This window comes from Rattus norvegicus, chromosome 18 (genome assembly GCF_036323735.1).
Source record: "Rattus norvegicus strain BN/NHsdMcwi chromosome 18, GRCr8, whole genome shotgun sequence".
Taxonomy (NCBI): Eukaryota; Metazoa; Chordata; class Mammalia; order Rodentia; family Muridae; genus Rattus; species Rattus norvegicus.
Window position 1 is genome coordinate 84,653,419 of NC_086036.1, and position 25,326 is coordinate 84,678,744.

General features: G+C 38.5%; 1 protein-coding gene across 9 annotated transcripts in view; it reads left to right on the forward strand.

Moving 5' to 3' along the window:
• Rttn (rotatin) overlaps window positions 1–19,661 on the forward strand; it is a 177,267-nt gene extending 157,606 nt beyond the window's left edge. For 8 of the 9 annotated variants that reach the window (XM_039096615.2, XM_039096617.2, XM_039096616.2 and 5 more), the window contains 6 exons: window positions 2,704–2,830; window positions 4,750–4,949; window positions 9,730–9,997; window positions 17,217–17,320; window positions 18,131–18,200; window positions 19,222–19,660. In XM_039096615.2, the coding sequence (XP_038952543.1) occupies window positions 2,704–2,830; window positions 4,750–4,949; window positions 9,730–9,997; window positions 17,217–17,320; window positions 18,131–18,200; window positions 19,222–19,307 (855 nt within the window). In that variant the 3' untranslated portion in view covers window positions 19,308–19,660. Of the gene's footprint in view, window positions 1–2,703; window positions 2,831–4,749; window positions 4,950–9,729; window positions 9,998–17,216; window positions 17,321–18,130; window positions 18,201–19,221 lie in introns of all 9 variants that reach the window. The other variant, NM_001170436.2, reaches the window with a different exon arrangement.
• The last annotated feature ends 5,665 nt before the right edge of the window (window positions 19,662–25,326 follow it).

Consider the following 25,326-nt stretch of genomic DNA (forward strand, 5'->3'; position numbering starts at 1 on the left):
CACACACGCTTAGTTACCTCAGAGGGGGAATTGTTTGAGAAGGATTGGAAGGATTAGGTTGTGTGACATTTTTGGAGTAGCTATGACCTTGTTAGATAAAGTGTGTTACTGGGAAACAGTTTGGGGTTTCCAAAGCTCACAGAAGGCCCAGTCTTTGTGTCTGCTGCCTGCAGATGAACATGTAAAGCTCTCAGCTACTGCTCTAATACATGCTTGTATGCTTCCTACCATGATACTCATGGACTAATCCTCTGAAACTGCAAGCAAGCTCCCAGTTTAAGATACTTCAGGCAAAATATCATGAGGCCTTATCCTGGGCAGGGAGAAAAGTGAAGATGGTGTATAAGAAGTAAGTCTGCAGAGTTAGGACTGAAGAAGTAAAGTATAGAAGTGACTTCCAGTCTCTAGTTTAAGCTGCTTACTGATATAAGAATATATGATAGAGCTTAGTGCAATGATGAGTACCGTGTAAGCCATCTAGGTGGAGAACTGCTTGTAGCCAAGTTTGCATGAGCCTGAGGAGTTATACTTGCTGGGGATAGTAGGAGTATGTAATTAGTATTTGTACTTAGGATTCTACTTGAACTTTTCTAAGACAGTATATTATAATACCTTTGATCATATATTTGAAACACATGTAAGAGAAGCTGGAAAGCAGAGGGGTCTGGAGAAGGAGAATAGACATAAGATAGAAGGATGGAAGTGAAGACAGAGAAACCTGTAGTAAATGCCCAGTGCTGGAGAGTTTAGGAGCCACAAAAGTTGGAGTGGTCTCAATCATCAGAACAGGAAATAAACTGAATGGAGCTGACCATGAAATGAGAAGTGTAAATGACAGCAGTGAGCATTCTGTCCACAACTTGATCTTTGCATGACATGACACATTTGCTTCTCCTAATGTGGAAGTTACTTACTGTAATCAGAGAAATGAACAAGCTAAAAGTGAGTGTAGTTATGTACATGTGCACTCAAGTGAATGTGGGTATAGAAATTACCTTATAATTTAAAAAGGTACATACTGCTGTACTTCTGCAAGCAACTGTATCTTATCTGCAGTATTGTAAAGACTAAGTTACTTCAGAATCTGTTCAAATCACACAAAAATCACACCCCCATTCAGCAGTTGGATTTTATGTTTCTTTCAAACCTGGCTTTATCTCATGACTGCAAGAGAGTAATTCAGAAGGTAAGTACTTATCATCCCCTTCACGTCATAAAGATTTACTTGGCAAAATAATACTGTCAATCAAATTTTAGAAGTTTATTTCTAGGAGTGCTTTCTTAGGACTTTAAGACATTTTATTTTAAATGTTTGTAAAAGTATTAGAGGCTAATTGCTTAAAGTCACTTTGACAGGCACTAAAATTGAAGCAGGAGATTCTTATTAGTCCATGTCCTTTTAATTATCTCCATAGCTGTGTTTTAACTAAAAATGGTGATTTTAGAAAAACATTGATGTTATACAAATAATATATTTGATCTGTAAGTAGACCAGTCAAACCAATTTCTGTTTATTATGGTGACAGAAAGTTTTATGAAAGCAAAGCTTTATACAAGTTCGTACATAAACGCGCGCGCACACACACACACACACACACACACACACACACACACATACACACACACACGACCACCACCACCACCACCAACAACAACAACCTCCCCATGCTTTCCATCTGTTTGTAGTTTGTTCTCAGTGGTTGATTGGTGATCTATCTGTTGTGTGGGTCTGTACCTGTGTCTGATGAGGCTTTTCTCCATATTTATTGGACAGCCTAGAAAACATGGTATGAAAGAATGAGGTATTCTTTACAGAGCTCTTAAACAGCATTTTATAGGGAAAGACTTTACTGATTGCAGCTGACCTAGAACAGCACTTTGAACCACAAACCAATGTCATTAACTTATACTTGTCTATATGTTGCTTCCATTTCTTGTGGCAGATATTTATTTTAAGGTTGCTGCCAATTAATTAAGGTTGTTGGCTCTTTTCAGCAAATAATTACCATAGCACATACATATATTATTCTGGGTCAGGATATGGGGGGAGTACATAATTGAAAGCTATAAGTTTAGCTTAGGTTGTCAGAACTGAGTGGGAAATCTGAGGCATACTAAGGGTGGTCACCTTGTTCTCCTATAAGCAGGTTAGTTAACCTTAAACAGGCCAAGCACACAGTAGGACTGCACATTAAGTACATAGTCTTAAATAATCTGAAAATATATTATTAACTTGTTTGGCAGTCTGGGCAAGTTAAACCTCTTTGAGGTCAAGGTCTATTTTCAGAAGATTGTCTCATCTCACATATAGTATATCCACATTAAGAGAAGTAAAAGGCAGAATCGATCAAAGAATTTTCTTTACTACAAATCTCTGTCTCTGGACTGTGTATGAACCTTTTTAGTGTTTATTTATTGCTAGGAGATAATCACTTTACTGCATACTTTTACATGTTATAGAAACTTCTTCGTAGTTTTTCTCTGACTAATATATCCTAGCCACCCTTCCAGAGACTGTGCAGTCTCCTGATCCGTTCTGTCCAAGGTGGAGCACTGGTGAACTGAAGAAAATTCTTCCTACTCTTAGGAAAGATGAATTACACTATTACCTTATGTGGGTGACAACTTCAGGGGGTATTTAAACCTAGGTTTGCATTTCACATGTTCAAACTAATGGCTGGTCTTATTTCTTTTCTAAAACAGGTGGCAGCTTTTGAAGCACATCTTGTGCCTGTCCTGCACTCTCTCTGGCCTTGGCTTTTGATGGAAGATTCATTGATGCAAATTGCCTTGCAGTTGCTTTGTGTCTATACTGCAAATTTTCCAACTGGTAAACTAGAATCCAGTGTTGTTTTTTATGATAAATTAAAATACTAGTTAATACTAAACTGGACTGGAAAAATATGTATGTTGATACATTTTTCCTTATTAGTCAAAAGCAAATTTTCTTATGGGTCTTAAAACTCGAGAGCATTTTAAGAATATTATTTGTTGGCCTGGATAGTCAGTGGATAGATAGTTCAGGAAGTAGATTGGCTTGATTTTATATGGCTGTGGGAAACTGCATTCACAGGGAACATCCAAAAGGTGAAAATTAATGAAAAAGCAAGTGAAGATTAGGTCTTTTATAGATTCTAGAACAGGAGACAGATATGATGGAAGTTAGTTCAGGGTACTGTTGGTTTTTGAAAATTGATACTGATTATATTCATTCATGTGGAAGTTATTATCTTGACAATCTATGAAGGGCCATGCATTGTGAGTTGTAATGAAACTGATTAGACAATGAGGAAAATGTACTGGTAGACAATTCTAGGAAGAGAAGGGGTGTGACGTCACTGATTTAGAGGGGGAAGCAAACCTCAGGGTGTGAAGTACTATGTTTGTTAGTGCTTGTTAGCTGTTCAGTAACTATACGGTCAGACATACAATGTGGACTAGTTAGCAAGTATGCATGGTTTCCTTGGCTCAGTAACAGAAATGTACACACACCAAAGGATGCATATGGACGGGATGGGAGACAGTGAGCAGTGAGCTCATCTTGTCACTGCTTTGTGTTATGATGACTGATTTCTTTTTATCGTCTGGTACCTTAGGCTATCTGCTTCACCATCCTACTTAGAAAGTCTCCTGCATATAACAGAGTAAAGCTTGTGGCTGCCAGTCTGTGTCTGATTGTGAATCAGAATTGTCCTCTCTTCCTTCTGCTACTGCTTTCTCTGTCTCTTTCTTCTGCTTGGAGAGTCTCTTCTCAGTGTGTCTTTTATCTCAACCTTCCCTGCGGTGTGGCCAGCTCAGCATAGCCTGTCTCTGAAATGTACTATCGAATGTTGTTCTTCCTTGTCTTAGCTTTCATCCTAAGCATCTAGAAAAGTTGGAGGGACAAAAATTGAGTGGCTTAATGTGATATAAAAAAACTGATTTGTACTATATGCATCCTTAAAATTTATGAGAATTGTAGAAGTGATTAGGGTACTACCAACCTAATGCAAAAATACTATTTTTCTATTTGGTGTGCTGCTAAGCAAAAACACATCATTTAGTGAACACATTAGTGTTTAAATGTAGTTATGAAGTTAAGAGTACAAGAAAGGCTACTATATTTTCACTTGTACTTATCACAAATGAGCTTATTTCATAGACTGTTCAATTCTGATATGACTATACAAGCTGTTCTGCTTGCATGAAGTTTTGCAACTTCATATTTCTAACTCCTTTATGTTTTTTGTTTTGTTTTGTTTTAATTCCCTAATAAATCTCATATGGTTACCTGATTTACTCAGAATACATAGAACTCTGGAAAGCCATAGATACCAATACTAGCTCCTCTATGAGCCCTGTGACCTTGAAATCCCATGATCAGGCTTTTCTGAGTTCTTTATTTTATGGGTACTGTGGAAAGTGGTGTTTGAGCTGTCCCAGTTACCTTCATTGCTAAAATTCTGTTCTATCACACAGGCTTTTATTTTGATGCCTTCTTTATAAACTATTTAAAAAACCGATTATGCTAATCTAATCCTTTCTTTAAAAAACAAAAAACAAAAAAAGTTGGCATTTTAATGCTCCACTGAGGTAATTAGCCACTGAGTGAGTTCAGTCAATCTGTTGGGTTGAGGACACATCAACATTAGGATTCAGTGCTCACGTGTAGTTCATAGGTGACTGACAGATATGCTTACTACTTTGTGTTTTAAAAGCTAAGCAGCAGAACAGAGGCAACTCGGTGACAGGATTTTTTTTTTTTTGAAGGCTGTAGTTCCCTTTGTTGGTCAAATTATGGACAGTATATTCAAACCGCACACAGAGGCACCCCCAGCAGCTCCCTGATACTGTGTGCCCTGAAACTGGCTTCTCAGGTGCCTGCAGAGAACACCCCCATTCAGCAGGCGGTTTTTATGTTTCTTTCAAACCTGGCTTTATCTCATGACTGCAAGGGAGTAATTCAGAAGGTAAGTACATAGTCTCTCCTTTGTGTCATAGTTATTTGGCAAAATAATCCTGTCAATCAGATTTTAGAAGTTTGGAAGTCTGTTTCTAGGACTGCTTTCTTCAGATTTCAAGACATTTTATTTTAAAGGTTTGTAAGAGAATTAGAGACTAATCGCTTAAAGCTAGTTTGAGAAGCACTAAAATTGAAGCAGAAGGAGATTCTTATTAGTCATGTCCTTTTAATTATCTCCATAATTGTGTTTTAACTAAAAATGGTGATTTTAGAAAAATATTGGTGTAATACAAATAATATATTTGATCTGTAAGTAGACCAGTCAAACCAATTTCTGTTTATTATGGTGACAGAAAGTTGTATGAAATCAAAGCTCCTTTGCTCCAGTTACATTTTTACATCTTAATAGCATAGTTTGCCACTTATAAAGTCTCTGGATCTGTAGTTCTAATCCTTCATGTTTTATCACTAATTTTAATGGAGTGTATAAAGAAAGGGTATGGGTGAGACAAATTTCTGGGACAAATGTACTAGAGCAGAGCATCTTTATGGTTATATATGAACAGAATTCCTACTTGGGAATATTTTTAAAATCTAAATGTTATCAGGTCATCTGTTACTTACTCCTGACAGTGATTTGAATGTTTCTGTTTCTTCTGCTTTGAGGTCAGATGGGATTCATAGCAATTCAGTGTCCCCCTACTGTTTCATGTGTTTGAACCAGATAGTTTGGATATAATTGCCCCAAATAATGCTAATGGCTCTCATTTTAAGGAAACTGAATGATTGGTTTTACCAGGGGAATATTTTCTATAAGGAATTTTACCCTGCTCACTCTGACTCATGAGTATCCTCATTATATTTTTTAGAAATTTCTCAAGCCAGTTGATGTGATGTTATCTTAAAATCAGCCATGGAGGGAACATTCATAACCTTAAACTTGACAAACACTACAATCAATTACCTGCCTCTCAATTGTTTATTTACCAGCATACAGCTAGATAGTTTCTTCATGTGCATGCTGATATTTCTACAAATTGTACATATGGATGCATGTGCATATTTAAATATACATAGCATGTATATCATGTTTGTATATTCTTTCATATCTATTGATGTTTATATATGTATACACACACTTTACTTCCAAAAATCTCATCTTGAGCTAAATACATAGAATTATCTTCTTCAACATGAGAGGTTTATACATGTGAGACCATGGTACTGGCCAATCTACCACTTTCTACCACTCCCTTGTAGAACATGGTAATGGGGTGCAGAGTTTGAACATCCAGATGAAATGTAAGTGCCAATTTCAAGTTTGACATGTGACTTTGAGCTGGAGACTTTTTACCTTACATTTCAGGGTTGCTTTATTTTTAATTAATAAGGAAAAATACCTCTAAGATAGGTAAAACTCTCAGTTTAAATTCTGGTTCTCTACTTAAGAATATTGTGGGAGAAAACAAAGATGGCAGCAACTGCTGGTACCCCCTTGAAACTCTGAGGAGTCTTAATGACATGGAGTAGTACCAGAATAACAAAAAGAGAGAGAGAATAAAAAAGGCAAGTCTATAGGATGATGTTTCCAAAATGTGGACTTATGAAATTGGAAAGAAAGAGAGCCAAACAGAGCTGTGTGGCAAAGAATGGCGAATCTATACCCTTAGCATGTCAGCCAGAAGGCTGCAAGCACAAAGATCATGTCTGAGAAGCCATGGCACCCCATGAGGTGACCTGGAGCTCCCACATAATGGGTTGGCTCTAGGCCTACCCAGCCTCCAGCCTACAGACTATGCTGTTTGCCCTGCTGGGAGATCAGAAGCACCACAGCCTACAAGCACAACTGGCTCCAAGAACAACCTGCAGCAGCTGCAGCTCCCAAAGAAACATGTCATTCCCGAATATGGCTGATGGAGCTGTCCCTGCTGACAGGCCCCAGCATGGAGCTGCCCAGCCCAGCCACACCACCACCCTGACTCTGCAACAGTAGAATATCTATTGAGACAAGTCTCAGCAATGGTTCAGTATTTACGGTGCTTCACAAACCAGAATCCTTGAAACTGAAGAATTCATTGCTATGAATATTTATATGTAAAACTGTTTGGGCAAAAAAGTATACTTTGTGATATATTGCAGTCTCAGAGCAGTTGAGTGCAGAGAGAGCTGCAGTGGATGGGGAACGTGTTACTGCTTAATAGGGTCAATGTGGGGAGGGAGGTGCAACAGACTCAATCCCTGAAAATGCTGTCCAGCTGGATATTTACCCTGATTCCAAGCAACAGTGGGGTGTCTGTGCTGAAAAACTGTCCATGTTGTGGATTGGACCTCTTCAAAAGACCTCTGTGGTCTGTGCTCCCATGTTGATGTTGTGTTGAAGCCTGAGGTCTGTATGGATGTCTGTGGTCTGGGCTGCCATTAGAGGGTATGTAGATGGCCAAGGTCTGTGCTACCACTGGAGACCAGGTAGATATCTATAGTGTATGCTACTGTAGGAGGCCATATTAGTGTCCATGGTCCATTGCTGTCGGAGACCATGCTGATGTGAGTGCTCTGTACTGTCACTTGAAGCCATATTCATCTCTATAGCCCCTGTTACCACCAAAGGTCATGTAGGTGTTTGTAGTCTATGGTGCTACCCAAAGCCCTGTTGATGTCCTTGGGCCATGCCATGGACTGTATTTGTGTCCATGGTTCAGGTTGCTGCAGAGAACCTGATGATGGCCTTGACCTGTGTTACCACTGAAGGCTGTAATAGTATCTGTGGCCCATGCTACTGCACAGGGTCATGTTGATGCCCATGGTCTGTATTGCCAATGGAGACCATGCTGAGAACCATGGCATATGCTGATGCTGGAGACCATGTAGATGTCTGTGGTCTGTGGTGTTACCAGAAACCATGTGGGAGTCCTTGATCTATCCTCCCACTGACAGTAGAGAGCAAGGGAGCTACTTTTTGAAAACAGCAAATATAATCTGTCTTGTATTGATTGTGAGCTCACAGTCCAGAAAGAGGTACATGGAAGTCTATGTGACAGCTCCTACCCCACCTCACCCTACTTGCTCTTCCTCAAAATAGAAACAGCCTAGACAGAAAGACTTCAAAGAGAACTCTTAAAAATTGTGATAAGGATCCTATAGAATAGGTCTCCACAATTGATGGCTTCTGACAGGGAAGGACTCAGTTTTTTAAAAGGTGTTGGCCACTGGAGTTTGACCATGTTCCAGTGAGTATATAGGCAAAACAATTTGAACTTTTTTCTTTTTTGTGAGGGAGAAGGTCACAAGAGTTGGGGTACAGACCTGGGAGGTCTGGGAAGTAAATGTAAACAGGGTGCATGATGTGAAATTCCCAAATAATTAGTAAAAATATTATGTTGAAGGGAAAAAAGAATGTTCTGATATAATATGAATATAATCTGTTTTCAGGGAACATAAATCAAGTCTGCTCTAATTAGAAAATTCTGGAAACTTCCATTGCTGTGTTAAGTAATAATAAGCCTAGAGCCTTCCAGTAGTGCCTCTCCCTCACTCACCAATGGCCATGAGAAAATGCAGTAGCATTATTGTATAACTTGGTACACACTCTAACCAGAGTATAAAATTGTTTTAAACTATCTTTAGAGTGTACAGTGTAGAAAAGCCCACAGTATGCTATATTTTCAAGCACTGGGTACATGTTTTGCAACTCTTGTCTGCTCTGAGTTATAATACGGTGTATCTAACTAAATGGGAAAGGCGAGGAGGAACTATTCAAAAAAGCATCCTTTGTGCTGAGATGAGACACAGAGAAATTTTGAGAGCCCTGCAGCACTTGGTTTATAGTAATTTTGCTGTTTGGAAATATTCTAGTATTTCAGTAGCCCATCTCATTATTATCCTCAAGGTTCTCTGTGTAGGTATATTAAAATTAATTATATAAGTTAAATCCAACATCCTCGTTTTCTGCCCAGAAGAACTCAACAGGTAAACTAGTGTAGATTATCAATACAGGTAGGAGTCATTCTATACAGAAATAACATGCAAGTGATGCACTCTACTTCTTTTTCTTTGCATTCTACTTCTTAAATACATCAATGATCATAGCGTCTATATAGTCACGCCAAGCATCTGCTTGAGATTATTGGGTTATATTTTGTTTATATGTGCCTAGTGTCTATCATATAGTTATGTAATTGGTAGTGGTTTAAGGAATTGGCTTTATTTGAAGATTAAAATGACTTTTGCAGTTCAAATAATAGAGTTTTCTCGTTTCTAAGTTTAATAGAATGACATATAGCCATGAAATTTTTCTGTATTGATAAAACATAGGGTAAAATGATTGTGAAGTATGTTCATAAATTTATGAAGAAAACACCTGTAGCTATAATCATATGAAACACTTTCACTCCTACCAGAGTTATTAATTCCTGTGCAGGGTGGATTTGAGTTTTGTTTCTTTCCTCCCGCAGAATATCTTTAATGAGTAGCAAAATTCCTGGAAGAAAGATAAGAAAGGAAACTCAGGAGGCCTTCTCTGAATTATCAACTCTTAAATAATTGAGTTGACTATAGTTTATTTTATCCATCATCAGAAAAAGAAATAGTGGGAATTAAAATTTAAGCACTACTTTGTTCTTACCGTTATATTTATTAATACTTGGAAGTTGTGTAGACAAAGTATTTGGAAGAAAGAGAAATTAAAATCTGGGAGAAGGATATCAAATGCTGCTTAATTGGTCACCAAGGGACTAGGCAAATGATGAAAAAGACCTGAAAAGAAAATACTATTTTGTGTTTATTCATAGAGCAACTTTCTACAGCACTTCCTGTCCCTAACATTGCCTAAAGGAGGAAATCAACATCTCAGCAATGTGACCATTCTATGGTTGAAGTTGCTCCTGAATATGTCGTTTGGAGAAGATGGACAGCAAATGATCCTGAGACTGGACGGCTGCTTAGACTTACTCATCGAGATGAGCAAGTACACACACAAGAGCAGCCCTCACGTGCCTCTGCTGATCTTTCATAACATTTGCTGCAGTCCTGCTAATAAGCCTAAAATTCTGGCTAATGGTACGTAGTCACGTCGTGGACTCATTTCATACACGTTGGATGTGCAGATTGTTCTAATCAGATTAAAACACAAAGTAGCTCCATAATTTCCCACCTGCTGTGTCCTTGGGAGGCAGGGACTCTGGAGGGGGTGGTACTCAAGCATGGGCCTAGCCTCTGAGTGTGGATCAGCAACAGTCACTCAGTGGACACACTGGGTATAGGAGGTACCTGGGAAAGAGAAGCGGTGGGCAAGCGTGCTCTCAGTTTCACCCTCTGCTTCTGACTCTTCTTCATCTACTGTTACTTTAGTTTCCCATCCTTTCTTATCTGTCTTTGAGTAAATGAAAACTCTCTAGAACATGTATCCCAGTTGAGTAAATGAAAACTCTCTAGAACATGTGTCCCAGGTGCAACTTCTGCCCTTCGTCCTGTCCTGCATCTCTTCCACCTTCTACCAGTCCCCTTCCCCAATCTGCCTTTGTGTGTGTGCGTGCGCATGTGTGTATGTGTGTGTGTGTGTGTGTATGTGTGTGTGTGTGCGCGCGCGTGCATCTGTGTGTGCGCGTGTGTGCGTGTGTGTGCGCGTGTGCGCGCGCATGTCTAGTATCTAGAGTTGTGCCTGTCACTACTAAGCTCTCCATAAACATTTAGTAATTAAGAGAAATCCTGACAGGCAGAGTTTAAGGCCACAACCAGATAGGGAAATTAGCCTTATAGGCTTCATTCTCGGAAATGTGTAATTGGAGGCAAGAATCCAAAAGGAATTGAGGGGAAAAAAATGAAAGAATTGGAGGGATCTGTTTCTGAATCCACAACTACCATGTGAATTCATGTGGAATTTTATAAGAGACACCCAATTGTGATATACAAAAAGGAAGAAAAGAAAAAAAAAAAAGAGTAGGAGGTGGTAAACTGGTCTATCTGGTCCTGAACTGAATGTCCTTCTCACTTTACAGAGCTTCTATGAACCCTAATTCTCCCCCACAAAATACTTTGTTTTGATAAGAATGAGTTTATGAAAACAGAATGTCCCTAGGCTTGTTGCTAGTTCATAGTAAAGGTATTAATCCTCTGCTCCTTCATGTTTTACACTTAATTTTTCTGAAACTTTACCATCCCAAGTGTTCTAAGTGAATAGAAATGACACTGAACTCATGTTTTATATGCATAAGGTAGTGCTTCTATTTTTCTGATAGCAGCTATAGAATTGATGAAAATTTTATGCAGAAATTGTTCAAGTTGAACCATCTTCAAACTCACCTGAACTGACTCAATTTTTACCCAGTTTTTCACCACTCTTCTGCTGACAGTGCATCCCACCATTGGGAGATGCATATCGGTGCTTATCTTTGATTCCTCTTCCATTGCATCTGCTTTGGTTCTCACATCTGTAAAGTGAGGATAATAATAGTCCCACTTCAGGTGATAAGATCCATACAGATCATTTGCTGACAGTCCTGGTTCGTGGGAGCAGCTCAATAGCATCTGCTATTGTTTATTCCCCATTCCCATAGTAAGTTGGGTTTTGTTTTTGTTGTTGTTGTTATTGTTGTTACTGTTTTTTCTTTAGATCCCCTGCTTTTACTGTTCAGTCAGTAAAAGGAAAGAATTTAGGGGAACTGAGGAAATATACACTTTTCACTTCTAGATCTCTAGATTTGTATTATGGATTTCCCTATAATCAGCAGTGTTTTCTCTCCCTCGTCAGTATTAAGCAGATGGACAGTTGGAGAGAAGTCATTTCTCCAGTGCTCTCACTCTTGACCTCAGTGGGCTTTCTAGGGAGAGGTCAGGTAAGAGCCAGCATCTGTGTGGAGCTGGGAAGACCTGTCACAGGCTTTCCACATGGTGAGCTAAGCAATAGACTTTGGAAGAATCAGCTAAGTTACACAACTTTCTAAGGCAGACTGCATGCCTTTAATCAGTAGCACCAGACATGTGGTGTGTATGGTTAGGATGGACTGTGCATTGGGCTTGACCTGGCTGCTAAAAACCTCCTCACCCTGTAATGTTCAGGATGAATGTCTTTTGTAAAATCACACTGAATAAATGTCATAAAAATTTACATCAAAGTGTTGCAGGAAGATAGTGGGGAAGCTTACAGACCAGTTTTGATGGAAAGTTTGTGTCCAGATGGATAGCACATGCCGGAAGGATATCTGCCAGGGTTATTGCTTAGCTTTTGTCTAGAACATCAAAGAAAAGAAAGAAGCAATGACCTTCAGGTGAGACTCTTACTGTCTGTCCTTTGTGCACGGAGCTGGGGCTTCAAAGACCCATTCTTGAAGGAGAAAGTAGATCAGAATAAAAATACTTCCCCAGCCTTCATCTGGATGAATAAAGAACAGAAAGAGAGAAAGGGGGATACAGATGGGTCCCATGGGCTGCCCCTCCTAGCCTTTTCATGCTGGGATACATGTTATTGATGTGATCATTGGTTGGTTAATAGTGATCAGAAATCTTGTCAGAAGCAAATTTTCCCCTCTGGATGAAGAACAACATGCTGGACAACAGGGAACTGCCACAAACAACTTTTCTGAACACTAGAACAATTAATCAGGTACACTGGAAAATTTAACTCTCTGAATAAGAATCAGCAGAGAAACAGGTACCAACTTCTCTACCCAGACTACAAATAATTATAAGTATTTCTATCATTTCAGGATTTTTCTTTTGGGCATCGTTCTTTTAGAAACTTAATAGCCTAAATTTAAATTAATATGGATGTCTGTCATTAGCAATATATAATGTAGGTATAGAAAAAAGATAATTTAGGCGATAGAAAATAGATTAGCAAAATATTATTCAGAATGCAACAGAGGGCTGGAAAGGTGAGAAAGGATTGGGAGCATGTATTCCAAGACAAATTAACAGTGTAATAAACTCCTAGACGATGAGGAGGAAATGGCTAAGGGATGATGGCTGTTTCTTTTGTGAGCAAGGAAAGAAAGTTTATTTCAATCTTACAGTCATAAATAAATGCCAAGGCACTTGAAGCAAAAACAGAAGAATTCTACTTACCTGCTTGCTCCCTGCTCCTGGTCACCTAGCTTCCTCATACAGCCCAGGACCAACTGCTCAGAGAGGCTCTGCCCACAGTGGGCTAGGCCAAGCTCTACTTATAATAATTAAGAAAATACCCTGCCTCATCCCCCCAAGAAAAGACCATAGGCCAGTCTGATCGAGTTAATTCCTCAATTGAGGTTCCTTCTTCCCAGGTGTCTCAAGTTGACAACCAAGAGCAGCAATCACGGGCTGTCTTAACAAAGAAACTACAGACTGTAAAATTACATCTTCTGTTTCTGTAGTTCTATTCTCTGCTTTTCTGATTTCTTCCTTTCTTTTCTATTTCAGAGAATGGAAATCCTTGTCTTGTTTCTGATTGTAGTGGGAATCTTTTGAGTTTTGCTTCACTTAGGATGGTGTGACTACACCCCACCCACCAGGGACTACACTCTTACAAAAAACAGACTCTCTCTGCTATCATCTATAAGTGCTATTAGCCTCTTGACTAGGGGTAGGAGGACTCCAAGCCGACTTCTTCTGTATGTAATAGGGTTTAGTGCACTTTGTAAGTGTGCAGACCTTATGCATGCTGGGACAACAGCTGTGATTTTATATGTCCACTTGCCTGGTTGTTTGTGGAAAGCAGTTTCCTTGTAGTTATCCACTACCCCTGACTCTCACAAACTTTTTGCCCCTTCTTCCTCAATGATCGTTAAGCCTTAGGAAAAGTGATATAGTAAAGGTGTCCCATTTAGGGCTAAGTATTCCACAGTCTTATTTTCTGTGTCTTGATCCTTTGTAGTTGTCTGTTAATCTCAGATAAGGTTCGAGAGATGCATTGATGTATGGATTCAATGAGAACTTTCTAGAAGCTGATTTAATACTACATCCATTTAACAGAGTAATAGTAGTAGGTTCTCCCCTAGAACTTAGGGTCTTTCTAGCCACAGGTTCTTGCAAGCAGCATCTCCACACAAGAAAGCAATATAGAGCAAGTAGTGCACAGCCACCACACGGAACTTGTCTGATATGGGTTGCATGAGGCACTAATGATTTATCCAGTCTGTGACTAATTGATTCTCACAAAATACTTCTGTTGATTTCTTTTCTCAAACTTTGATGTCCACAGTTAATTTGTAGTTGTCATTCAGTCATAAGTTGATGAAAGAAATTGCAACCTAATTTCTAGCTTGTAAATTTTAACCTGATAGTACTGTGCTTAAATTATTCCACACGCATGAAGGATATGTTCATTTAGCTGAATTAATCCCTCAGCTTTCTCACTAAACCAACCTTGGTTAGAGCATTTCTTGAATTCTTGGTGTTTATGTTTCACTCTTGTTGATTCACTTTTAACTACTTAAGGTATTTAAAGCTCCTAGGTTTATAATCATTTATAGCTTCCTATTATCTGTCCCTGTGCTTTAATTAGAATTCATACTTTTTGTATGTGCCTTATGTGCTTTTTTGTATGCACATTATATTTCATGATAAAGTGTTGTCTTAAAATGTTTTACTCACTTGCTTTACAGAGGGCTAACACATTATTTAGCCTGTAAATGTAGTTTATTAGAAATGATAAGTGATAATGACTTGTTACAGAAGTTAAGATATAAACTGATATAAATCTTAAGGATTGTTATCTGAATATTTGGGATATAAAATTATTTGATGATTCTCAGTTGGAAAAATGAAACTACCCTCATTTATGTAGCCATCCACAACCCACATGCCAAATTACATTTGATTCCTATTATAGACTTAATTTTGGATAGTCTATTTTATAGGAAAGCCAAGGGGAACTGGGTAATGCACATGAGGTATTCAGGCCAGAGGGGACCGTGTGGGCAGAGCACGACTTTCTCTTACCTGCATACCTCCCTGTCATACCACCACACACATCTGAATTCACTTCCTTTTCTTGGCAAAATTCCTTACAATACAATCACTTAGATTAATTACTTTTCTGTTGCTGTAGTAGAATATACTGACAGAAACCAAGATAAAGAAGAAAGGGCTTCTTTTGGTATATAATCTCAAGGATAAACTCTATCATGCTTAGAGAAAGCATGGCAACAAAAGTGTGAGGCTCTCCTGATAGTCAGAAAATACAGTGGTCATGTTTAGTCCCCACAAAGGAAGAACAGGAAAATCAGGCTAGGCTATAAAACCTCAAAGCTTGCTTTCCTTAATCTACTTTCTCTAACACACAAGGCTCTACTTCCTAAAGGTTCCACAACCTTCTCTAATAGTTACTTCCAAATGAGGACCACACAAGTATTTTCACACTTGAGTCTGTGGGGGTCATTTTTTATTCAAACTACAATATGATTTATACAAAATATTAAGTTGTCAGATTTTCATCCAGGTAGTATTTATTGGGCCCCTATAACGTACTGGCACTGTGATTTGAATGCATACCCTTTGGCTCTCTTTTAAGGGCAGGCTTTTATTTGGGGAAAAATATACTGGGCAGTCAGAAGCTGAGGGAGTTAAATGGAGTTAAAAGATAATGGCCAGGTTCTGTAGTGGTGTGTCGGGCAGGAATCTAGGCTTTAGTTCTAGAAAACTAATTACTAATTACTGTAGTTTCAGCAAATTGTAACCGAAACGGAAGGACTTTTCAATTGGCATGGTCATAGCAAGTACTGACGTGTTTCTGTAGGCAGGTAGAGAGGAGGGAGCAACCGTTATTGTAACTATCCCTGCTGGGTAATGGCAGCATCCTCATCCAAGAGATCTTGGAGCAGTGTCTGGTGTCAGAAAATGTAGAGGGAATGTTGTGACAGCAGAGTCTTCCCTCTGTGGTCTCTTAGCCTGCTGCTGTTTCTAGCTGTGAAATGCTCTCTTCTCAAGCTATGGCACCCTAAAATCATCTAAGAGATGAACATCAGGTCAGTCTAACCATTCGGAGCAGAGATGGGTTTAGAATCTTCACTCCTGCTGATCTTCAGGAATTTGAGGGTATTCATGGGATCCAGGTAGATAGAGTTAGACTATTTCTGAACCCTGAGTGTGGATCAGTAGTAACAGAGGAGATAAAATTAAGACGGCAGTTGCATACTCACAAGGTCTGCACATTAATAGCATCACTACTAAAAATTCTTATATATTGTTTTATGGTAAAGACCCAGAGATTCAGTTTTCGAACTGTTGGCCAATGGGATTGTTGTGTTCAGTGTAGTCTTAGTGAGGTATTATGGACCTTGTGTAAAGGAGAAACTAGCAGGATTATCAAAAACATAAAAGTTGGTGAGGTGTTTCTGATTAGGAAAAGCACGCGAGTCCTTTAATTTATTTATACCTGGAGTTGCTGTGATTATTCCCCACCTGGCATGTCAGTGGCCCAGATGTAATGCCTGACGTAAAGTTTGATTTAAATGATTATCAACCATTTAACTTTTATTATACTTTCCCGCTGGATGTTTTAGACCATGCAGGTGGTCAAAATTAATCATTCTTTTATTGTCAAAGTCAATTGAGGGTCTGATTCTTTGGCATCAAATCTTTCCTTGAGCAGTGCTAGTTTAGTTAGATTCCCTGGGTGGTTAACATGTAACTAATTTGCTGAAACAAACGTTTCACCTTTTAAAAAAGTTTTTAAAATTATACAAATTATACAAATGTAAAATTTAATTATGTGAAAATAATAAAAAATAGTTTTAATATTGTTTGATGCATCCTGACAATTGCCTTTGAAGTAGATGTCTCTGAATCCTCACTTAAAATGATCAGACTGGTATAGATAATTAGTAAGTCTTGATTTCTCTCCTCTAGTGGCCTTCCCAGAGGGACATTTCTTATAAATTAAAATGACATCAAGTCAAATTTTCTTGTGATATAAAAATACAAAATTTTCATGCTGTAGCATGTTTGTATAGTGGTGATTATGATTTTCTATCAATCTGTTTTGTACATGTGAAAATAGGAGCTTTAATAGGATAACAATATACTTGCTTTTGCATTATTGTCTCCCAATGAATAAACTTTTGTTGAACTTAGACCAGAAAATTTAGAGAGGATTGACATCCACATCATCTGGTGTGGGAACAGTGTTCTGAGATATGTCTTCTCATGCCTCAAGTTATAGAAGATATTGTTTGAGGATAGCAATTTGTGTTTTATTCTAATAGGGCATTTATTCTGTTTACTGTTATGGGACCAGTCCAAGATAAGAATGCAGTGAAGTGTGTGGAACTGAACTTTCCTCTCATGATGTGCTTGATTGTAGAAAAGGTTGTTACTCTTCTGGCTACCTGCTTAGAAAGTGAGAATCAAAATGCCCAGAGGATTGGAGCGGCTTCACTTTGGGCTCTAACATACAATTACCAGAAGGTTAGTTTTTAAAATCATTGGTGAATTGGAGGGAGGAGAGTTTGGGCAGTTAAATAATTAAGGCTTTTAGGATGCTTCCAAAAATATCAGGAATACCAGCCAAAGATACAAATGAAGTCACAGACCCAAGTCTCTTTGTTATTCATATGATTAATATATCAGTTAATATTCTTTTCATTTAATTATTTAATCAGCATTGGACTCAGAAAGGTACCTCTGTTTAAGTGAATTTCCCTATTTCAATTTAATGTGCCAATTCATTATAATTTTAGTAGAATTATTTGTTTGTACAGATGTATCCAGGAGAAATGCATCTTGATGTAAGGATGATTAGTTTCATCTGTGCATCTGACTTGGCTTTCGCTTGTATATATCATCACTTAAATTTACAAACAGCTCAGTCCATTTAAGATTGGGGCTCTGGGGCTGCCCACAGCCAATGAGAGCAAGAGGATACTGTGGTCACCCTTTCTCTGGCCTGTGGTCTTCTTCTCTTGCAAACTGAAGGTGACATATGTGAGCTAGCCAGCCTATGTGGCTCCTTCTCATCCTGGGCCAAGGAGCTGCCATCCTTCTCACATGGATTAGGGGATAAAGAATAAAGGGATTAGGGGAGTGAACAGAGGGGAAGCTTCAGAAGGTGCAGTGGGCCTGACACTATAGGCTGAACTGCAGTGCAACTAACTGTCTATATTATATCTTTACTATTATTCTGCTTAACGCAGTAGCTAGGAATGGGTAGTCAGTATTGCATTATCTTCATCCTTAATATTTGGGAGTAAATCTAACAGATTATCTTACTTTCTCCAGGCAAAAGCAACTTTGAAAAATCCATCAATTAAAAGAAAAATAGATGAAGCATATTCCATAGCAAAGAGAAGTAAGTTTTAGTTTTAAAGGTTATAGTTAAATTTGAAGAGAACTAAATGAATTTTCTTGTTACTAAAATATTTGATCAAGCCATTGCAAAATGACAGTATTGTGCATTGCTTTTACTTAGCTAGATTTTGAGAAGTGTTATTAAAGTACTATCAGATGGGCCCACATTTAGTATGTGCTTTTCTTGGTAATATTTCTTGACATAGTAAAATAATAAAATATTCAGATAGACCAGTATTTAAAATATAAACGTTTCTTAAATTGTGTCTATTGATGATCTTTTCCAAGTCAGTTTCTCCCTCCCTCCCCCTCCCTCTCCCGCCCCCTCTCTCTTTTGCCAGCAGCTGCTACTGTGCTATTGAGCATTCTTAGGTGATAAGAATTGGGCCCAATTAGAATTGACCTTGAAGAGAATAGTTTGATTTAACCTTAGGAAGCTGAAGTCTTCCAGGCCCAGATTTGATTGCCCTGTAGCCAGGTTTCTTTATGATCTGCATTCATGGTTTGAGGGGTTTCTTTTTCAGAGCATGTCAGTTGTTTTAAGGGAGCCACTTTTCAATGAGCGTTATCCTCAAAACTTTTATCTCAAGATAGCAAAGTATGTCTTTCTTGAACTGTGGTAGATCTGTTTATTGTTAATGTTTATTTCTGAAGAAAAGTCTTTGGTTTGTTTCCAAATGTGATCTTGCACTTCAGGAGGAAATAGAAAATTAGATTATGTTAAAAGTTATGATTTTAGAGGGAAGGTATATAAAAAAAATTCATCCTGAATTATAGCTAATTTATGTGAGTTACAGAGATGTGTTTTTAAATGTGTTTTAGATAAGCCCATTGAAAAGAAATGAGTGGAAAATTTTAACATTTTAATTTTATAAATGTAAAATGTTTTCATAATTCAGGTATATCAAGAGCATAAATATCTTGCTAATAAATCTTTTTCATAGCTTCATGTAGGAGTGTCTGCCCATATGTGTAGCATTGTTTATTAAAGTGGTATTTATAACTCTTATTTCCTGTATCAGCTTTCTCAAACTCAGAAGAAGACCCTCTAAATTCCTACTATTTGAAATGCCTTGAGAATCTTGTACAACTGCTTAACTGTTCCTGACCCATGAGATACCCTACTCCAAACCTGACCGCCATCCACAGGAGATCTGGATCAGGGGCCACTTTGTATAGCAGCTGCAGCTTTGTATAGCAGCTGCCCCTGAATGATGCTAACTCTGCAGTATGAGTGCCTGCCTCCCTGTGAGGCAGCAGCCGCCACACTGAAAGGAGTAGCTCTGGTGACTTCTCAGGCTGTTCGTTCCTGGCAGTCTTCCAGAAGTGAAGACTTGCTGGCCTAAGATGCTGCAAAGACAGAATTCTGGCAATATAAACATTTTTTACACTTTTCTATGCAATATGTTTTGTAAAATGTCTATTTAATAGTTATTTAATAAATAATATTTTTAGAAACTATACTTTTAAAAGTGTATTTTATTCTGAGAATTTCATGCATGTATGCAGTGTAGTTTGATCTATTTTGTCCTCCATTCCTGAAATTCTGCCTAGATCCTCTCCACACCCTATCCCTATCCAAACTTCATACCTTTTTAGAAAAATAACCCATTAAGTCTAATTAGTGCCACTCAAAGCACATTGATATGAAGTTAGGAGCATGGCCAATCTACCAAAGGCCATACCTCTAACTAAATAAAGCTGACTCTAACAACCCTAGAAGCCATTAACTGTTAATAGGCCAGTTCCTCAGCTAGTCATGGGAGAGTTTGTTCCATGCCCCATTTATTCTAGGCTATCGACTGGATTGATCTTGTACAGATAACCACAGCTGCCATGAGTACAATGTTCCAGTCATGTCCAGAAGACACTGTTTTGTCCCAGTCTTTCCTACCTATGAGTCTTATAATTGTTCTAGCCCCTCTTCTGAAACTTGTAGGAAGGATATATCATCCATGGCTTGGCATTCCACTGACACTAATTCTCTGCACTTGACCTTTTGCTTCTCTGTATTTTCCACCATCCATTGCACAGAGCTGTGTCTCTGATAAATGTTGAAATTTTAGTCCCAATATGGGGACTTTGATCATTCAGTTTCTGGATAAAAGACACAATTTTTATTATTTACAATAAGCCTTAAACAGCACAAAAGCTGAGTAGATATCTTTTTTCCATGCTGTTAGGTCTATATCCCAGCCAATAATCCCATTATATAATTTGCCATGTTTCATCTGGACTGCTCTTAACTCCAGTTAGCCAACCCAGATGGTCATAATTTCATGACTTACCTGATTCATCCTGACTTCTTCCTCCAATCACCTTCTTCTCCCTCTCCCTTGGGGTTCTCTGACCTCCAGCTCAGGAATCTTAATCACCACCACCCCCCAGCCCCATGTCTCTTTTGTCCAGTTATTGGCTGTCAGCATCTTTATTTACCAATCGGAAATAATTTGGGGGCAAAGTCACCTAGTGTCACTTGGGTCTACTTTCAGCCTCTCATCTCTGGGTAATCAGGTCTTGAACCATTATTAGCTTTAGAATACAAGCAGCATCAGGCCAGTCCACTACAGATAAGGTCTGAGAGCTGTGCAATGTAAATGTATGAGCAGAGAAATGCCTACTTAGGAGATCTTGGTATTAATTATCTCCACTTAAGAAAATCATAGTCGTGGGTTCTTCCCTAAGGCCTAGGAGCTTCAGTACCATGGATTCTTTGCCAGATTTACAAGACAGTAATTTCCTTCTGTGGAATGTGGTCGCTATTCTTGGTTGTCAAGCTGACTACATCTAGAAATAACTAAAACCCAAGTGGCTGGGTACATCTGTGAGGGACTTTTTATTAATTGAAGTATGTGAAGTAAGTCAGATTCACCTTTAATCTAGATCTTCTGAGGTAGGAAAACAACCTTAAATCTGGGCCACACCTGTAGCAACCTATTTAAGGCCATGAAAGAAGGAGGCTCTTGCCCTTTGCTTCTGGTGAATCAGTTCCTTCACTGGCATTAAAACCTACTTCTTTGGATTCCAAGATATACTGAAGACCATCTGAGACATCCAGCTCTGTGGATTAAACAACTACTAGATTCTCAGACTTTCCATTGGTAGACAGCCTTGTTGGACTAGCTAGACCACAGCCTATAAGCCATTCTAATAAATTTCATCTCTATATAAATATAAAGATACATAGATATAGATCCATTTTGTCAGTTCTATTCCTCTAGACAACTCTGAAGAATACACAGAGCAAAGGAGCAAATCCAACTACAAAGCAGTTACTCCTATAATCGTTCCTACTGCATCCATGGGCATACCTTCTTAAGCTGGTCATTATTGTAGTTTACCAGGTTCATAGTAGCTAAGACTTCTGGTTACTTTTCTACTATAGCACCTTCTACTATTCTGAAAGCTAACCAGCATTAAATATTCTTGCAGACTCTTATCAGTTGGAGACAAAAGAAGGAATTTTGTCTTGGTTTCTTTTCTCCTCCCCCTGCCCCCACACATACCCATGGAATCTGGCCCTGTCTATATCAATCCTAACTTTTATATGTGTGTTATCCAGAGAATATATGAGACTGAAGTGCACTTGTGTAAATATGCATGGTTTTAGAACTTCCTTGTAGAATGTTTAGTGTCATTAACTTATTTTTGTGATTTAAAAAAATCATTTATAGTTTTCATCTTTCCAAGTTTAGAAAGGCTGTATGTATAATAATGAATTTAAGCATATATTAGTAGCTGCATAGATCCTAGACTAGTTCTACAGAACACTATAACCTTTTTAATTAATTAGTTTTATTTCTTTACTTAGAGGCCTAGACTGACCTTAAACTCATAGTCCTCTTGTCTCTTGTTCCTGAATGCTTTCCTTTAGATTGTATCATCAAACCTAGCTGATATGATTCCTAATTAAGATGAAGTTTAGTGGATTTTAAATATATACTTTGACATTTTTCTTTTACTTTGTGTACACATGCATGCATACCACAACACTCATGTGGATGTCAAAGGACAATTTAAAGCAGTAGTTTCTCTGTAAGTTAGAAATTCTGAATCCCAGAAGTTTCTGAAGTCTGAAGTTATTTGAATAACTGAGCCAGAAGTATATTTAAAAAATAAGTCAAGGGCACTGGAGAAAACTTCCTGAACAAAACACCAATGGCTTATGCTCTAAGATCAAGAATCGACAAATGGGATCTCATAAAACTACAAAGCTTCTGTAAGGCAAAGGACACTGTTGTTAGGACAAAACGGCAACCAACAGATTGGGAAAAGATCTTTACCAATCCTACAACTGATAGAGGGCTTATATCCAAAATATACAAAGAACTCATGAAGTTAGACCGCAGGGAGACAAATAACCCTATTAAAAATGGGGTTCAGAACTAAACAAAGAATTCACAGTTGAGGAATGCCGAATGGCTGAGAAACACCTAATGTTCAACATCTTTAGTCATAAGGGAAATGCAAATTAGAACAACCCTGAGATTCCACCTCACACCAGTCAGAATGGCTAAGATCAAAAACTCCGGTGACAGCAGATGCTGGTGAGGATGTAGAGAAAGAGGAACACTCCTCCATTGTTGGTGGGATTGCAGACTGGTACAACCACTGTGGAAATCAGTCTGGAGGTTACTCAGAAAAGTGGACATTGAACTACCTGAGGACCCAGCTATACCTCTCTTGGGCATATACCCAACATATAACAAAGACACATGCTCCACTATGTTCATAGCAGCCTTATTTATAATAGCCAGAAGCTGGAAAGAACCCAGATGCCCTTCAACAGAGGAATGGATACAGAAAATGTGGTCCATCTACACAATGGAATACTACTCAGCTATCAAAAACAATGACTTTATGAAATTCATAGGCAAATGGATGGAACTGGAAAATATCATCCTGAGTGAGGTAACCCAATCACAGAAAAACATGGTATGCATTCATTGATAAGTGGATATTAGCCCAAATGCTCGAATTACCCTAAATGCACAGAACATATGAAACTCAAGAAGGATGACCAAAATGTGGATGCTTCACTCCTTTAAAAGGGGAACAAGAATACCCTTGGGAGGGGATAGGGAGGCAAAGTTTAGAACAGAGACTGAAGGAACGCCCATTCAGAGCCTGCCCCACATGTGGCCCATATATATACAGCCACCAAACTAGGTAAGATGGATGAAGCAAAGAAGTGCAGGCTGCAGGAACCAGATGTAGAGCTCTCCTGAGAGACACAACCAGAATATGGCAAATACATAGGCGAATGCCAGCAACAAACCACTGAACTGAGAATGGTACCCCCGTTGAAGGATTCAGAAAAAGGACTGAAAGAGCTTGAAGGGGCTTGAGACCCCATATGGACAACAATGCCAACCAATCAGAGCTTCCAGGGACTAAGCCACTACCCAAAGACTATACTTGGACTGACCCTGGGCTCCAACTGCATAAGTAGCAATGAATAGCCTAGTAAGAGCACCAGTGGAAGGGGAAGTCCTTGGTCCTGCCAACACTGAACCCCCAGTGAATGGGATTGTTGGGGGGAGGGAGGTAATGGGGGGAGGATGGGGAGGGGAACACCCATATAGAAGGGGAGGAGGAGGGGCTAGGGGGATGTTGACAAAAAAGAAAAAAAAATAAGTCAAATATTAAAATAAGTTTGAGATATGTAAGAAATCTTAGAGATATTCAGCAGAATTTAAAATGCTCTAAAACCTTAACCTTTTTGAGCGAAGTCACTCAAAAGCTTTCCTTTTTCAATTGTTTGGGAGCTTTATACTGCTCAAAGTTATGAGACAGCATTGTGTCTAACAAAAATAACAACTGTACACTCACATAGCGATAATAAATCCTTATATACTCTTATTTTCCAAAATATTTCCAGAAGAAGTTTTCTAATTATATTTTGCTTAATAAGAAAAACACTTAAGTGATTTCAGCAAATCGTCCAAATCAATAATCCATGGGTGATTATTACATATTTTATGTACTTGTTATTTATTCATTCGTTATTAAGACAGAGTCTTTCTAAATTCCTAGTATCAAAGTTGCAGTTTACCTGCCTCCTGAGTAGCTGGTATCATGTTTTTGACAAACCAGAAGTACAACCACAAAATACTGTCAAACATTTAAGTACTAAGTTTTGTGTTAGAATTATTTCACAGAATTATTGCCAGAAAAGTCTAGGAAACTCAGAAGTTTCTTAATAGGTTAAGTTGAAAGTATGATAATGCTATTGCACTAGTAACTGTTCCTTTGTTGTGACAAATATGTGGACAAATGTAACTTAATGAAGTTCATGTTCCAGAGGTCCATGGTAGAGAAATCGTGGTGGCAGGAGTCTGTGGCAGCTGGCCACATTATAACCACTGTTACCATGGTGGCAGGAGTCTGTGGCAGCTGGCCACATTATAACCACTGTTACCGTGGTGGCAGGAGTCTGTGGCAGCTGGCCACATTATAACCACTGTTACCAAGCAGAACAAGATTGGACAGTGCTGCTCAGATTTCATTCCATCCAGATCTCCCATCCCATAGAATTATTATATAGCGTGATCGCTCTTCCTTCCTCAAATAGCTCAGTCTGGATTCCCTCATGAATAACACCCAGTGTTTTATTCTCATGCTAATTCTAAATCCCCAAGATAACAAACAATTCTAAAAGCAGGAATCTTGTGAATTTTTCTCTCTTTTACTCTGACATATAATTTCTATCATTTTATTTCTTTGAAATTCTTCGTGGTGAGTGAGATGGATTTTGTTACAACTTCTATTTAAGGGAGTTATTTATATGTTCCCAAGCACTGAACTTTTACTGTTTAATCAATCTTCCTAAACAAACAAACAAACAAACAAAACAAAACAAAACAAAAAGAAACCAAAAGCCCACTGTTACTTTATGTTAAAGTCTGTCTTAGTTACTTTTCTATCAGCTGTAAAAAGACACCATGACCAAGACAACTTGGAAAAGAAAGCATTTAATTGGACACTTGCTTTCAATTTCAGAGGCTAAGCTTATGGCCATTATGTCAGGTAGCACTGGGAGCAGCAGAGATGCGGGCAAGCATTGGAGCAGTGCCTGAAAGCCATGTCATCTGCAAGTAGGAGGCTCTGGGTGTGGAAAGACACTG